Source organism: Martes martes (genome assembly GCF_963455335.1).
Source record: "Martes martes genome assembly, chromosome: 6".
In the NCBI taxonomy this organism is placed as follows: domain Eukaryota; kingdom Metazoa; phylum Chordata; class Mammalia; order Carnivora; family Mustelidae; genus Martes; species Martes martes.
Window position 1 is genome coordinate 99,280,722 of NC_137893.1, and position 18,279 is coordinate 99,299,000.

General features: G+C 37.5%; 1 protein-coding gene across 9 annotated transcripts in view; it reads left to right on the plus strand.

Annotated features, from left to right (window-relative positions):
• MLIP (muscular LMNA interacting protein) overlaps positions 1–18,279 on the plus strand; it is a 254,404-nt gene that overhangs the window by 154,353 nt on the left and 81,772 nt on the right. For 8 of the 9 annotated variants that reach the window (XM_080805321.1, XM_080805322.1, XM_080805324.1 and 5 more), the window contains 3 exons: positions 7,901–7,966; positions 8,050–8,133; positions 8,250–8,303. The exons of the other annotated variant lie outside the window; for it this stretch is intronic. In XM_080805321.1, the coding sequence (XP_080661447.1) occupies positions 7,901–7,966; positions 8,050–8,133; positions 8,250–8,303 (204 nt within the window). The remainder of the gene's footprint in view (positions 1–7,900; positions 7,967–8,049; positions 8,134–8,249; positions 8,304–18,279) is intronic. 9 annotated transcript variants of the gene reach the window in all.

Here is an 18,279-nt window from a genome sequence, read left to right on the forward strand (position 1 = left end):
ATGATATAATATGCTTAAAGTTTGTACAAAGTGATATGGTGCCCAAGGAGGGAATGACAGAATTTTCCTAGTATGAGGGCCAAAAATAATTCATGAAGGAATTCGATTAGCATCTTTAGGGTGAACAGGAATTCTTGAAGTGAGCTGAGAGTGAAGGAAGGACAATCTAGGCAGAGTTAATAACATGTAGTTACAAGGTCAAAGAACTCAAGCGGTTCTTTGTGGTTGGAGAGCAGCTTGCAAATGGAGAGAAAATAGAAGATATTATTGAAAAGGTGAAGAAGAGCTGGATCAAACTGTTCCCCTAAGGAGTTTGTTCTTAGTCCTTCTCATTAGTTTCTGACTTTTTTCTTCTCCATAATTATCATTGTAGTTAGAAGTCGTATGGCATCAAGTCTAAAATTAAGGCCCCATATTATGTGCCACCTTGATGTAATAGTGAAATTAGAGGGGCCTCAAGTAGCCTAACTTCAAATCCCTCCCCACTGTCCACCCCCAGATAAGGTCCCCTAACCCTCCCTTATCAAACTGACCATGTACAGTTCCTACTGAACCAAACAAGCCAATCACAACTTTCTACAAACCAGGGGACATGTACGTCACCCTCTTGATACTACAAAGCCCGTCTTCCACCACCCTTGGTTGTTTACTTTGTGCCTGAGCACAGCCCTTGTGTGGCCCAGTGTGGTATGCAGCATTCTCTTCCTCTAGGCTGTGAATATATCTGACTAATAAACTGTTGCTTCCATCTGCCCAGTGGTCGGGGTTGTGTATTTGGCCGTGCCCATAACCGCAAGGTAAATAGGTAATTAAGACACTGTCAGAGAGAAATTAAACTATCTGAACACCAGCTAGGAGTTATTTTTATGAAATTTTCTGTTCTTGCTACCCATTATTCATGACTAGTAAGTTTAGAGGAAAAAGAAGGAAGGCAAAAGAGAAATTTTTTATGGTTAGAAAGAGGCAATCTCACATATATTTTTAAAAAGATTTTTTTTATTTATTTGACAGAGAGAGAGATCACAAGTAGGCAGAGAGGCAGGCAGAGGGGGAGGGGGAAGCAAACTCCCTGCTGAGCAGAGAGCCCCATGCGGGGCTCGATCCCAGGACCCTGGGATCATGACCTGAGTCGAAGGCAGATGCTTAACCCACTGAGACATCCAGGCATCGCCAATCTTATGCATTTCTATTAGGTTATCATAGATAATGTTTTGTATTTTTTTAATTACTGCAGAAGAGTGGATTTTGTAAAAAAAAAAAAAAAAATCCAGACAATATTTTCCTTTGTGATTTATTGAAATGAGAAGATGGTAAATTCTTATTTTTAGATATAACTTTTCTGAATTCTGAGGTGTATATCCTAGGCCAAAATGACAACCGACATCTGCCCATGGTTCCTATTGGTGAAGATTAACAGTTCTGGATCTGTTCTGTCACTGGGTCTGTTAGAAGGGGAAAAATTGATTCCGTTGAGTCTTAGATTGCGTGATTCCACAGCTTGTGTGACACTTTCTGGTCAGAATATGTGTATATCAGACTGATAATTAGGAAATGAAGAATCAAAGGTAAATCTAAATAACAGGACAAGACAGCCTGTAACTTCCAGTTGAATATAGCAATTGGATGTGGTTCACCCCAAATATGAAGCTGAGCTCATAAAAATGTCGGGGAAATCCCCAAGGGTCAAATACCAAAAGCAAGTTGAAGTTCAGTATGCTTAGTTATTCGGAAGATATTATGCTCACTAATCATAGGGATTGGGATTACTATCAAACTGGTGAAGGGAGAGAAAGATTTGGGGCTAAGTGAGATGAGGACTGGAATTGCCTCCCTGTCATAAAGCCAGGGTTTCTGAAGGGTTACATTCTCAATGACAAGATGAATAAGAGGGGTGCCTGGGTGGCTCAGTGGGTTAAAGCCTCTGTCTTCGGCTCAGGTCATGATCCCAGGGTCCTGGGATGGAGCCCTGCATTGGGCCCTCTGCTCAGCAGGAACCGCACCCTCCCCACCTGCCTCTCTGCCTGCTTGTGATCTCTGTCAAAAAAAAAAAAAAAATGATGGATAAGAAAAAATAAATTTGCAAAGGGAAATGACAAGCAAATTTTCTTATGTCAGCCTGGGCTCAGGGTAGGAAAAAAGAGAATCTTTAACCATAAGCCTGCCCTGAAGTGGGTTTGAGATTTGAATTTATGTGGTCTCTGTGATAAGGAGAATTTGTGCTAACGAATTGAAATTAGTTTGACTCATTATATTTCTAGGAAATGAACAGTAGCTGGTATTGGACCAATCCTTTTGTAGATAACTCTGATAAACTAGACAAAATACAAAAAATTAATTGTCTAAAAGTACTGAACCAAGTGACCAAGAGCAGGTTGAACTTCAGTAGAGTCAATGTTTGTAAAGAGATAAAGGAATTGAGTGATTTTCCAAATTTTCTGAGTTTTTAATCTATGGGAGGCTCTTTGTCTCTTCACCACCGAGCAAATGAAAGCTCAGCAAGAAACCAGCAGGCTCACTGGATGAGGAATCAGAGAAGAGAGCGGAGGGTTACACAGGATCTGGAAAGTGAGGGGAGAATGTGGGAAAAGAGTGAGTCACAGAAAGGAAGCCCTAAATGTTGCATATAAACTCTGCCCAAACCCCTGGATGACCATTGAATTACACATGTGCCTGTTAAGCCCAGCTAACCCCAGCTAAGGATAAAATAACTAAACAGAGATTCCAGCTGCTGCCCACCATCAAGGAGAAAGAGTTTGGAGCTGAATTCAGTGCCTGCTAAAACTAAATAATAACAACAAAATAGTTAGGACACAAAATTACTAATTCCTAGACATACAAAGAAGCAGGATAATTTAAACCACCCTCAAAGAGAAAATGTAATTCACAGAGAGTGACCCAAAGATGTTCCAAGTGTTCTTGTAACTATCCTCAAGGGTATAAAGGAAAAATGCCGATAATGAGTTATATAGGACTTCACAAAAATAGAAACTAAAACAGACTCAAATGGAAATTCTAGAGTTGAAAACTAAAATATTGGAAATTAGAAAATGCACTGTATTTTTCAAGAAAAAAATGAAGACGCAGATGTGTCAGTGAACTTGAAGATAAATTGCTAGACGTTACCTGATCTGAATAAAAGGGGAACACAAATAGATGAACAGAGTTCCAGTGACATGGGGGATGATATCAAAATGTAATTAGAGTCACAGAGGGTGAGGAGAGAACGAGATGGAAAAAATATTTGAATAACTAATAGACAAAATTTTTCCAAATTTGGTATAATATGTAATACTTTTTAGAAGCTCAGATAGCCCCCAAAATGTTTAATTCAAAGAAAATCATGACTGAGCATATTACACTCAAACTTCTAAAAATCAAATATAAGGAGAAAATTTTGGAAGCAGTCAGGGAAAAATAATGCATTACATACTGAGGAACAACAATAAAATGATTGCTAACTTCTCATTAGAAACAGTGGAGGCCAGAAGACAATGAATGGAATGACATCTTGGAATACTGAGAGAGAGAGAGGAAAAAACTCTCTCTTACGAGAGTTGTTATTATGTTGCTGGGGAAAACCCCTTCAAGAATGAAGACAAAATGAAGATATTTTCAGCTGAAAGAAGACTGAGAGAATTCGTTGATTACAGATTTGTACAACAAAATATGCTAAAGAAAGTTCATCAAGGTGAAGATAAATAATGGTGAATAGAAACTCAGAACTTCAGGAAGGAAAGCAGAACGTGGAAAATAATAAATATGTGGATAACTATAAAATACTATTTTGTAAAAATTCCTTTAACATACATATAACTATTTAAGGCAAAAATTAAAACATGAGGGGCACCTGAGTGGCTCAGTGGGTTAAAGCCTCTGCCTTCCGTTCCGGTCATGATCCCAGGGTCCTGGGATCCAGCCCCACATGGGGCTCTCTGCTCAGCTCAGAGCCTCCTTCCCCCCACCCCCATCTCTGCCTGCCTCTCTGCCTACTTGTGAGCTCTTTCTCTCTCTCTGTCAAATAAATAAATCTTTAAAAAGAAAAAAAAGTAGTTTAAAAAAATTAAAACATGATATGTTGGTAGCATATTCAAATATATTTATAAGGCAATTAGAACATAAAAACAAGAGTAGGGGTTGAAGAGAGCTATACAATTGCTAGATTATTGAATAGTATGTGAATTGAATCTAGATTTTGTACTGCTTGGTTTAGACCTTGGTATAAAAAGAAAAATTTTCAAGGTTAATTTGTAAAAAAAAAAAAAATAGTCTATAACTTTCATATTAGTTTTAATGTAAGCCATTCTCACTGCCACAGTGGACAAACCCTGATATTTCAGTGGCTTAACACAATCATTGTTTATTTCCTTTCCATATCCATGTTGGTAGTGTTCATTTTTGCTCTCCCACATGAGTTCTTAGTAATTCAGTGATTTAGGAAGGTCGGCTTCCATCTTGCATCTTAGTATTGGAAGAAGATGGAAGAGAGAATTATGGAAAGTCATATCCACTCTTAGCTGCCTTGCACCAGAGGTAACGTATGACTTCTACTCACATTTATTTCATAGGAATAAGTCACAAGGTCATACTTAAATTCTTGAGACCAAAGAAATGTATATGTGTCCAAGAAAATGAAAATCTCTGATGAACATCTAGCATTTTCTTTGCCATGATATCTAAATTAGTGGAGGGCAAATGAGTTAGGAAAAAAACAAATTTAATCAATTAAAATATTCAAAAACTGAATAAAAATGAAATAGGAAAAGTAAGACAAAAATAAAACAAATGTTTTGGAAACATTTAAACATCTAAGTAATTGTAATAAAAAAAAATGTTAACCTCTCCAGTTAAAAGACAGTGGAAATTAGACTGGATCAAAAAATGAATTCTAGACATCTGCTATTTATAAACCACTGATTTTTAATGTTTGAATGTAGGAAGTTGAAAAAAAAGAGGCATAAAATGATGTGCTAGTAAAATGCTAATCAAAGCTTTTGGTTATATGAGGCAAAGTAGATATTAAGACATAAAGCATTACCGGTGAGACAGAGGGTCACTTTATAATGATAAACATTTAAGTCATGAGGGAGGAATACTTCTAATTATGAATGTAGCTAATAAAATGGCTTCAAACTATGTTGAGCAAAAATTTCTGGTATCACAGGGAGAGGTTAACAAACCCACTATCATTCCCTGAGATTTTATGATACCTCTTTCAATTATTGATAGAGCACGTATGCAGGAAACCCAGTAAAACTAGGATAAATTGAATAAAACAATAATTTTGATCAGATAGACACACACTTACATGCAGAAGCCTGCAGACAACAGAAGATAGATATTTTCTTAAGCATAAATTGAATATTTATAAAACTGTGTCTTATGTCATAAATCTCAAACTTCATAAAAAGTCACTATTATGAAGAAGAAATTCTCTGGCTATAGCATAACTAAATTAGATAATTTTAAAATTGGGGAAAATCCTCATTTTTAAAAATTAATAGGGAAAACCTCTTTTAAATCGCCCATGAACCTAAGAAATCTTAACAGAAATGTTTAAAGATGTATTGAAAACGGAATGACAGCGATCATACTGTATATAATGACTTGTGAAATGCAACAAAAGGAATACATTCAGAAAGGTTAGGATAAATCCAAAAAAAGGTAGAGGGAAGGAATTAGTTAAAGATATTAACATATATTACTGAAATGGAATATAAATATGCCAAAGAAGATCAATGCCAATTTGTAGTTCAATTAAGAGATGAGAAATTGATCATTCTCTGGAGAAACTGATTGTTTAAAAAAGTAAGTAGACACAAATAAATATTAGAGATGATAAAGGAGTGGGACTAAGATGGCGATATGAGACTTCTGAAATTTCCTCTTCCCACAGACACACCAAATATACAGCTATATGTTGAGCAATTCCCTCTGAGAAAAATCCAGAAACTATGTGAGTTACTCTTACACACTGGGTGAATGAGAATGTCAAAACAGGTTAAAAAAAAGGCTGAGATACACTGTCCTTATAAACTCCAATGCTGGCACAGCTCCATGTGGTTGGGAAAGAATCCCCAACTCCCAGCTTCGCTGTGAGGCATGAAGGATTTAGACCACATATGAAGCAACCCAAATTTTAAGAATTCCACCCAAGGGCGTGACTTACTAGGTTAGAAAAGAGTTCCTTAAATCACAAAGGAAAATGATGAAAACTTTGACCGTATTGCAATGAAAACTTGTGTGTGTTATCATAAGACATATTGGCGATCATGGAAAGGGAAGGCAAGACTGGGTGAAGACATGTGTGCCACATCTAACTGACAAATACTTTGCATCCAAATTATATAAAATTTTCCAACAAATGAATAAAAAGCAGACTACCCAATAGAACAATGAATACATATATAAAAGGAAACATGAATGACCAGTAAATACATAAAAGAGGCCCAACCTCAAAAATTATCAGGCAAATTCAACCTAAAACCATAGGGAGATATTTTATGTATGTCAGGATGTTAAGATTCTTCAAAGTCTGAAAAACAGGAACTCTCATTCATTGCAGTTATGAGTGTAAAATTATACAATTGTTTTAAAGAATAATTTCACAATATCTGAAAAAGCTATCTTTTTCTTTAGTCTTAAACTACAAATATGTTATAAAGAAAAGTGTATGAGGGAGAGAGTTGTTACAGTTTCTAATAGGGAAAATATGGGGCACCCTAAATATTTAGCACTAGAAGTATCCATTTTGTTTTGGAATATGCCTAAAATGGGATATAATGTGGAGGTCCAACAACTAAATGAATAGCTATATGGAAAACAATAATAAGGGCAAGAGGAAATTTTCAGAGGTGATGGACGTGTTTATGGCAATAGACTGTTGACATGGTTTCATGGATATATACTTGTTTCCAAACACATCAGTTGCATATGTTAAATAGGTACAGATTTTTGTATTTCAACTGTATCTCAATAAAGTGGTTTAAAGCAAGCAAACAAACACAAAAAAGTTCCAGAATCATATTTTGTATTTATATAAAATTAGATTTACACAACATAACCTTATATATTGTCTAGTGATGTATGAATATATTGCTACATTTTAAAAATTAAAGGCATACACATGATGATAAACACAAAATTAATGAGCGATGAATTCTCAGGTTCATGTGGAAGATGAAAAAACAAGCAGGGAGGAATGCATACTGGTTTCCATTATTTTGTGAAACTAATTATTCTCAATGGCGTACGAACACTGTACGGAGTGCCATCGTACTTTCTCCATATCTAAACTATATGTCTAAAGTAGGTATCTGAACTATATCACAGTAAATAAAAAGTAGATACCTGACCTATATCACAATAAACAAAAAGTATTTTTCAAAAGAGTTGGATGTCATCCAAGGCCAAGTCTAATGAATCAAGTAACCCAAATTTTTTATACCTAAATGATTAAAAATTAGACAAGTTTCTTTCTTGTGTGTGCATGTTTCTTATTAAACTGGCCCTAAAGCATTTTCTCAAAGATAGTTTTTGTGGTATTTTGAGAAAGGGCTACATCATTGTTTCTGTGTGTCACTTCCCAAAGTGATTTCTTTGAAGGGGACAAGTCTCATCTGGATGTATAACGTGTTCAAGTTCCAGTGTGTATGTTAAAAAGTTCGGCTTCCTTTCTTTATTTCAATACCGTATGTTGGAGATACTCATTACATGGAGAAACTAGACAGATGTGAGCAATGCCTCTATGCCAGATAATAGATCATCATCAATGATTTAAAGTCTTTTTTTTTTTTTTTTCCTTTTTGAAATCTTGAGATACAGGGCTTTTTTGAAGAGACTTTTCTACTACATGTATATTTGACTAAAAGCCTCACATGAGAACTATTTCGTTTATCATTAGGCACTCGACGAACCAGCCAAGACTGGAAGTGTCTTCAAGGACAACACTTTAGACCCACCTCTGGAGGTAATGACTTCAGATTACCCACGCTTTTGAAACAAAAGACCGAAACTCATTGCTAACTCAGTACCTGGTTTCAATTCTTCCAGTTTTGTTTCCCTGCACAGCTCAGGCAGCAAACTGAAGAGCTCTGTGCTACCATTGATAAGGTCTTACAGGATTCCTTGTCTATGGTAATGCCTTAGACTAGAATGTGCAATTCAAACATTTGCTTCGCTTCTCTTCATTTTCCTCTGTTTGAGTATGATGCGTCTTAGGTTTGTCCTTCTTGTTTCTTTTTCTTTTCCAGCATTCTGACTCTCCGAGTTCCTCACAGACATTGTTGGGTTCTGACACCATGAAAGTATGTATATATTTAATATAATTTGCTGAACCATAAGAGTGACTAGATCAATGGTTTTAAACTGCAGGTTAAGACCCTGTCGTGAATTGGGAAGTTAATCAGGTGGATAGCCACCGACATCTTAAAAACAGAATAATAGGAATGTAAAATATCGGATTTGATTACAACTAGTGAGTAGTATTGTTGAAGTATGTTTCAATTTGTTTACGTGTATGTATGTAAGTATATGTGTACAGGGTTACAAAGTAAAATTTATTACTAACTATGGGTTAAGTTCAAACAGTTTGAAAGCCAAAGTGTTAGACTTTGTCCTTATAGTTGGCATTTTAAGAAGCATTTTAAGAACCGCATATAGAATTTGTGGCTTATCCTTATCTCATACCATCGTTTCAGTACTTACATAATTCACAGTCACTTAGAATTGCAGAAGTGGGAAAGGAAGTAGACTGAAGTTACATTAGGCTAAGAGCTTTCACACAGGTATTTCTGGAACTTTTTTCCTTTTGGTCGACTAAGCTTATTTCGTTGTTCTTTGACTCACAGGGACAGAAACCTGGATATTTTAGATTGTTAGGATACTACTAAGTCATTAACTGTTTTAACTGAGTAATTATTTCCTTCTTATAATGTAGTCACTTTTGTTTGTTGGAATAAAATGCTACATTATTTTTTTTTGAATGCTTAATACAGATCTCATCAAATTTTCAAAATGGTTGTGGCTTTTTCTTTATAATTGTTAAGGTTTTTTGGTCAGCTGTATTTTCACTCTTTGAGTGAGTATAAATGCTTTTTTCAGGTTCCCTTTAAAAATTGTACATTGTGGAGGGGCGCCTGGGTGGCTCAGTGGGTTAAGCCTCTGCCTTCGGCTCAGGTCATGATCCCAGGGTCCTGGGATCGAGCCCCTCATCGGGCTCTCTGCTCAGCAGGGAGCCTGCTTCCCTCTCTCTCTGCCTGCCTCTCTGCCTCCTTGTGATCTCTGTCTGTCAAGTAAATGAATAAAAATCTAAAAAAAAAAAAAATTGTACATTGTGGGGGCACCTCGGTGGCTCAGATTAAGCATCTGCCTTCCGCTCAGGTTATGAACCCAGGGTCCTAGGACTGAGCCGTCAGTCCTAGGAAGGACTCAGCAGGAAGCCTGCTTCTCCTTCTCCCACTCCCCCTGCTTGTGTTGCCTCTCTTGCTGTCTCTCTCTTTCTCTCTGTCAAATAAATAAATAAAATTAAAAAAAAAAAGTTGTACAATTGTATATACAAAGCAGGTTTTAAATGTACGGAATTGCTTATGACTAGAAAAGTTTCCTAATTTTTGATTGGATTATTAAAACTATAATTATCCATTAATAATGACATAGGAACTCAGTAACTAATAATCATCAGTATTACAAATGATATTTTAGCAGAGAGGACCTACAAATAGATAATTGTAGTTTTTATATTTGTCTATTCATTGTATATTCTTTAAGTCTTTTAATCTAAAAATATGAAACATTGATTTATTTGAGGCTACATAAATTTTAAAGTATATTTTCATTCTGTTGAACATATAAAAAGTACTTTATATTTTATAATAGGAATAGAACTTAAGTAATACTATGTGAATAATATGTATTATTGATTTATTTAAGAAATATTTAATGCTTATAGTATTAAAATACATTATTCTAAGTCACTAAATTTAAGACAACTGTTTCATTCAACAAGTATTTATTAAGGACCTACTATGGGCCTGGGTGGTGTGAGGCATTAAGAAGATAATGGCAAGCAAGGTAACGTAAGCAAGGTAATATTTTGGATGTAGTGATCAGAAAGAGGAATTCAAGCTGAGAGCAAAGATGGGAAGAGTCCAAAGTATAGAGAGATCAGGGAGATTAACCTTCAGGTGTAAGCACGTGCACATTTCCTGAGGCAGGAAGGAACTTAGTGTGTATGAAGATGAGGGCCAGTATGGCTGCGGTATAGTGAACCAGGGGCGGAGCACGTGAAATGGGGCGGTGGGCTAGGGATAGTGACTTAGATACTTACAGCATACCCTGGAGATATGGAAGGCTCAGTTCCAGCCCATAGCAATATGGTGAATATTGCAATAAAGTGAATCAAGTGCATTTTTCCATTTCCCAATACATATAAAATTTATGTTCACAATATATCGTCATCTGTTAAGTGTGTAATAACATGTCTAGAAAACATTGGACATATCTTAATTAAAAATACTTTGTTGTTAAATAATGCTAACTGTCCTCTGAACTTACAGAGAGTCATAACCTTTTTTGCTGGTGGAGGGTCTTGCCTCCATGTTGATGGCCGCTGACTGATCAGGGTGGTGGTTGCTGAAGGCTGGGGTGGCTGTGGCAATTTCTTCAAACAAGACAACAGTGAAGTTTGCCTCATCAATGGACTCTTCCATGATTTCTCTGTAGCGTGTGATGCTGTCAGATGGCGTTTTACCCACACAACTTCTTTCACAGTTAGTTAGTCCTCTCAAATCCTGCCACGACTTTAACAACTAAGTTTATGTCATGTTCTAAATCCTTTGTTATCATTTCAACAATCTTCCCACTATCTTTATCGAGAATACGTTCCATCTCAAGAAACCGTGTTCTTTGTTCCTCCACCAGAAACAACTCCTCATCCATTCGAGTTTGATCACGAGATTGCAGCAACTCAGGCACGTCTTCAGGCTCCACTTCCAATTTTAGGTCTTGCTGTTTCCACCCCATCGGCACTTACTTCCCCCAGCGAAATCTGGAACTCCTTCAAGTCCTCCGTGAGGGCTGGAATCAAGTTCTTCCAAACTCATGTCAGTGTTGATATTCTGACCTCTTCCCATGAGTCACAGATGTTCTTAATGGCATCAACAATGGTGAATCCTGTCCAGAAAGTTTTCTTTTCGTTTTTTCTTTTTTTTAAAAAATTGAGGTATAGGGATTCTCTCTCTTCCTCAGCCCGTCCCCCCTTTGGCTTGTGCTTGGTCTCCTCCTCTGTGAAAAAAATACAAATAAATAAAATCAATAAAATTGGAGTCTGTTGATACATAATATTATATTAGCTTCAGGTGTGCAACATCATGATATGACAATTCTATATATTATCCTATGTCACCACAATTGTAGCTACTGTCTGTCAGCATACAATGCTATTATTATACCACTGACTATATTCCCTATGCTGTATCTTTTATTCCTGTGAATTATTCATTCCATAACTGGAAGCCTATACCTCCCACTTTCCTTCATTCATTTGACCATTCCCTTGCCTCCTCCCCTCTGGCCACCATCAGTTTGTTCTCTGTATTTATGAGTATTTTTCTGGTTTTGTTTATTTGTTGGCTCATTTGTTTTTTTGTTTGTTCGTTTGTTTTGTTTGTTTTTTTTTGTTTGTTTTGTTTTTAGACTCCACATATAAGTGAAATCGTATGGTATTTGTCTTTCTCTGTCTGACTCATTTCACTTAGCATAATATCCTCAAGGTCTTTCCATGTTGCTGCAAATGACATAGTAAGACTTAAAAGTCAATATTACTCATTGATCCATGAGCTGCAGAATAAATGTTGGAATAGCAGTCATGGCAACAACATTCATCTTGCTGTACATTTCCATCAGAGTTCTTGGGTGACCAGTTCTTTTGTCAATGAACAGTAATATTTTGAAAGGAATCTTTCTTTCTGAGCAGTAGGTCTCAACAGTGGGCTTCAGATATCCAGTAAACCATGTTATAAACAGATGTGCTGTCATCTACGCTTTGTTCCATTTATAGAGCACAAAGCAGATTTAGCATAATTCTTAAGGATTATTCCTAGGATTTTCAGAATTGTCAATGAGCCCTGGCTTCAACTTAAAGTCACCAGCTACATTGGTCCCTAACAAGAGAGTTGGCCCCTATCCTTAGAAGCTTTGAAGCCAGGCACTGATTTCTCCTCTCTAGCTATGAAAGTTCTAGATGGCACCTTCTTCCAATATGAGGCTGTCTCATCTACACTGAAAATCTGTAGTATAGTGCAGCCTCCTTCATGAATTCTCCCTAAATCTTCTGGATAACCTGCAGCTCCCAAATCTGCATTTGCTGGTTTGCCTTGCACTTGAGTTGTGTGGAGATGGTTTCTTTCCTTAAACCTCATGAACCCACCTCTGCAGGCCTCAAGCTTTTCTTCTGCAGCTTCCTTCTCTCCCAGCCTTCCTTATTTCTCCCAGAGATTTGAAGAGAGTTAGGGTCTTGCTCTGGCTTAGGCTTTGGCTTAAGGGAATGTTAGTGGCTATTTTGATCTTCTACCCAGATGGCAAAATCTTTCTCCACATCAGCAATAAGTCTGTTTCTTGCTTATCACTCTTATGTTCACTGGAGTAGCACTTTTAATTTCCTGCAACAACTTCTCCCTGCATTCACAACTTGGCTGTTTGGCATGAGAAGCCTAGCTCTGGGTTTATCCTGGCTTTCAACATGCCTTCCTCACTAAGCTGAATCATTTCCAGCTTTTGATTTAAAGGGAGGGATGTGCAACTCTTCCTTTTACATGAACACTTAGAGGCTGTTGTAAGTTCTTAATTGACCTAATTTCAATTTTGTTATTTTTCAGGGAACAGGGAGACCAAGGTAAGGGAGAGAGATTGAGGAATGGCTGTTGGGGAAGTCAGAACACATCTTTGCCATCTTACATGGGCATGGCTCATGGCACCCCAAAACAATTGCAATTGTAACATCAAAGATTACTGATCACAGATCACCATAACAAATAGAACAATAATGAAAAAGTTTGAAATATTGCAAGAATTACCAATAAGTGGCGCAGAAACACAAAGTAGCAAATGTTGGAAAACATGCTGATAAACTTGTCACAGGTTGCCACAAAATTTCAATTTGTGAAAAACACATTATCTACAAAGCACAATAAAGTGAAGCACAATAAAACGAGGTATGTTTATATTTAATAGCGTGAAATTTGGAATCCATGGAAAATGGAGGGATATAAAAATATGGGAGAATAATAAAAAATGGTTGAAAATGATCAAGATGGCTGCTGTGAGGGGGCTCTTGAGGTCAGAGGACCAGTCAGTGATGATGGCCCAAGTGGGGTGGGTTCAGGGGGCTAGAGGAGAGCATGTAGCTTTGAGAGATCTTTTAGGCTTGCTGTAGGGTTGGATGGAAATAGTCTAGGAGAGTAAAATCATGGATGAACTCCAGGTTTCTGCCTTGAACATAGACAATCATGTAGAATGCAAAATGTGGAGGAGGGGAGAGGGTTATGTTCACTTTGGACAGGATAAGTTTGAAGTATGTACCAGGGGGCCTTAAACTGGTGTGTCTGGAACTTGTAGGAGAGATCTGGAGATGATGGACACATTAACGTTGGGAGTGCCCTACAGAGAGCTCCAAGGAACAAAATATTGTAGGTCCAATAAAGGAGGTAGAGGAGAAGCCAGTAGAGGAAATGAAATGTCCATTGTTGTGAGAGGAAAATTAGAACTATGTGGTAAGCTACGAGAGTAAGAGAATATAATCATGGTAATTGCTGCCTAGAGGAAGACAAAGATAAAGCTAGAGTAGTGTTTATTAGGTTTGACTTGTATATTTTGAACTTGTGTCGCTTTTGCTTATGTGTGGTGTTCATTCTCATCGTTTTGATTTTTATACCCTTTAATAGCATATATAATCCTTTTGAGCCTGAGGTTGTTCCTAATCTAGTATGAAAACAGTGACCTCCATGTAGGTAATATATGTATGCAATTTTAAGTTCATGTTTTCCTAGCTATATCTTTTGTTACTATTTTCTATTACTTTCTTACCTCATTACTTTTTTACTATTTTCTCTATTACTTGTTGTTTTTAAAAAAAAATGTTTGTGCCCTCTGGTCTAATTATTTTTAGGATAATATATTTCTGGATATCACTTTTGTATTCAGTCTGGAGAATCTGTTTATCTGGGATCCTAAATCGTTTTTGTTTGTTTGTTTGTTTGTTTTTTTAATTTTCCTGCTTTCCTTCTAGTATTTTGACATTGATTGATTTGAAAATTTAAAAAATTTTGACAATTTTACTTTACCTTTTCTTTGCTTAGTTGCACATAAACTGTTAAAGATAATAATTATGTTTACCTTCCTATCCACTTTGCAATATCTGTGTTATATCTTTCATGATATCTTCTTTATTTAGATCCTGATTTCTCACACACTGATAGCTTTCTTCTGGATTTATTTATTTTTTCTTGATGGAATCTTGCTTAAAATTATATACAACAAGGTGTTTTTGTGTTGGTTCTGTGGTCTATGTTTTTGAGAATATCTTTATTTTGCCCTTTCATTTAAATTATAGTTTTGTTGAACAGAAAATTATAGGTCCTATCTCTTCAACACTTTTTTCCCTAGGTTCTTTTTCTTCAACAACATACTTGTGAAGTATTTTGCCAGCATGATATTTAATCTTCTGCTATAGAGTGATCATTTACAGAGTGGCTCTGTATTCTTTCTAAGGGTTTTTTTTTTTTTTTTTTTTTTTGGTGCAGTACTTACTTCTTTATTAATCTTTTAATTTAATTCCAGTATAGTTAACATATATTAGCGTTATATTAGTTTTCGGTGTACAATATAGTTCTATACAACACCTGGTGTTCATCACAAGTGGACTCCTTAATCCCCACCACCTATTTAACCCATCCCCTCACCCACCTCCTCTCTGGTAACCATCAGTGTGTTCTCTAGAATTAAGAGTCTGTTTCTTCCTTAATACTGTGTTGTGATGAGCACTGAGTGTTATACACCGCTAATGAATCATTGAACACTACATCCAAAATGAATGATGTTCTATATGTCAGCTAACTGAACATAATAATAAAAAAAAAATTAAAAAAGAATTTGTTTCTTGGTTTGTAGAATTTTATCTCTAATGTGACTGATTTTTCTTATAACATAAGGTGCATTTTTTTTTCTTACATATCTGGATTGGTACTCTCTGTGACCTCTACTTTGAAGTCTTCAATCTTTTCTGCCCCTTACATTCAGGATAATTTTTAGTCATTAGTTTTCAAATGTTTCTTCCTCCTGGGACTCTTATAAAGTGATTTTGTCACTTTTGCTTTCTGTTTTCCATAAGCCTTAATATTTATACATTTTTCTTCTATTTACTGCTTCCTAATTTCTTCAAGGGGATTCCTTGATTTGATATTTCAATTCAAGAATTTGTTCAGTATCGGGGGGAAGAGTCAAGATGGCGGAGAAGTAGCAGGGTGAGACGACATCAGGTAGCAGGAGATCAGCTAGATAGCTTATCTAAACATTGTGAACACCTACAAATCCAACGGGAAATCGAAGAGAAGAAGAGCAACAATTGTAGAAACAGAAAATCGATCACTTTCTGAAAGGTAGGACCTGCGGAGAAGTGAATCCAAAGCGACGGGAAGATAGACCCCGGGGGGAGGGGCCGGCACCCGGCAAGCGGTGGAGCAATGGAGCACAAAATCGGGACTTTTAAAAGTCTGCTCCACTGGGAGACATCGCTCCAGAGGCTAAACTGGGGGAAACCCAGGCGGGGTCAGCATAACCCCAGGTCCCGCGGGGTCACAGAAGGACCGGGGGTGTCTGAGGGCCACAGAGCTCACAGGTATTAGAGCGGGGAAGCTGGCTACAGTGACAAAGCCGAGGAGTGAGCTCTCAGCCCAGGGTTACCTTGTGCCGGTCGCAGGCTGGGTGGGCTCAGAGCGCGGCCGGAGGCCACAGAGACAGAAGCGACCGGGCGCTTTTCTCCAGGTTCCAGCAATTGACTGCTTTCCTCAAGGCGTGACCACAGGCCACTGCAGACCGGAGGCGGGGTGGTTGGGCACTTTTCTCTGAGGGCGCACTGAGGAGTGGAACCCCAAGCTCCCGGCTCCTCCAGGCCGAGAGATTGGGAGGCCGCCATCTTCATTCCCGTCCTCCAGAACTCTACGGAAAGCACGCAGGGAACAAAGGCCCCTGAAAGCAAACCTGAGCGGATTACTTAGCCGGCCCCTGGCAAGGGCGGTGCAATTCCACCTGCGGCAAAGACACTTGAGAATCACTACAGCAGGCCCCTCCCCCAGAAGATTAACAAGAAACCCATCCAAAACCAACTTCACCCATCAAGAACAGTGGAATTCCACAGCAGGAGAAAGCAAATCTTATCTGGATAAAATGACAAGGCGGAAAAACTCACCTCAAAAAAAAGAACAAGAGGCCGTACCGAAGGCTGGAGACCTAATCAATACAGACATTGGTAACATGACAGATCTAGAGTTCAGAATGACAATTCTCAAGGTTCTAGCCGGGCTCGAAAAAGGCATAGAAGATATTAGAGAAACCCTCTCCAGAGAGATAAAAGCCCTTTCTGGAGAAATAAAAGAACTAAAATCTAACCAAGTTGAAATCAAAAAAGCTATTAATGAGGTGCAATCAAAAATGGAAGCTCTCACTGCTAGGATAAATGAGGCAGAAGAAAGAATTAGTGACATAGAAGACCAAATGACAGAGAATAAAGAAGCTGAGCAAAAGAGAGACAAACAAATACTGGACCACGAGGAGAGAATTTGAGAGATAAGTGACACCATAAGATGACAGAACATTAGAATGATTGGGATTCCAGAAGAAGAAGAAAGAGAGAGGGGAGCAGAAGGTATATTGGAGACAATTATTGGAGAGAATTTCCCTAATATGGCAAAGGGAACAAACATCAAAATCCAGGAGATGCTAAGAACGCCCTCAAACTCAATAAAAATAGGTCCACACCTCGTCACCTGATAGTAAAATTTACAAGTCTTAGTGACAAAGAGAAAATCCTGAAAGCAGCCTGGGAAAAGAAGTCTGTAACATACAAGGGTAAAAACATTCGATTGGCAGCGGACCTATCCACAGAGACCTGGCAGGCCAGAAAGAACTGGCATGATATATTCAGAGCACTAAACGAGAAAAACATGCAGCCAAGAATACTATATCTGGCTAGGCTATCATTGAAAATAGAAGGAGAGATAAAGAGCTTCCAGGACAAACAAAAGCTGAAAGAATTTGCAAACACCAAACCAGCTCTACAGGAAATATTGAAAGGGGTCCTCTAAGCAAAGAGAGACCCTAAAAGTAGTAGATCAGAAAGAAACAGAGACAATATACAGTAACAGTCACCTTACAGGCAATACAATGGCACTAAATTCATATCTCTCAATAGTTACCCTGAATGCTAATGGGCTAAATGCCCCAATCAAAAGACACAGGGTATCAGAATGGATAAAAAAGCAAAACCCATCAATATGCTGCCTACAAGAAACTCATTTTAGACCCGAAGACACCTCCATATTTAAAGTGAGGGGGTGGAAAACAATGTACCATGCTAATGGACATCAGAAGAAAGCTGGGGTGGCAATCCTTATATCAGATCAATTAGATTTTAAGCCAAAGACTATAATAAGAGATGAGGAAGGACACTATATCATACTCAAAGGGTCTGTCCAACAAGAAGACCTAACAATCTTAAATATCTATGCCCCTAACATGGGAGCAGCCAACTATATAAACCAATTAATATCAAAATCAAAGAAATACATCGACAGTAATACAATAATAGCAGGGGACTTTAACACTCTCCTCACTGACATGGATAGATCATCTAAGCAAAAGATCAACAAGGAAATAAAGGCCTTAAATGACACACTGGACCAGATGGACATCACAGATATATTCAGAACATTCCATCCCAAAGCAACAGAATATACATTCTTCTCTAGTGCACATGGAACATTCTCCAGAATAGACCGCATCCTGGGTCGTAAATCAGGTCTCAATTGGTACCAAAATATTGAGATCATTCCCTGCATATTTTCAGACCACAATTCTCTGAAGCTAGAACTCAATCACAAGAGGAAATTTGGAAAGAATACAAATACATGGAGACTAAACAGCATCCTTCTAAAAAATGTATGGGTCGACCAGGAAATTAAAGAAGAATTGAAAAAAAATCATGGAAACAAATGATAATGAAAACACAAC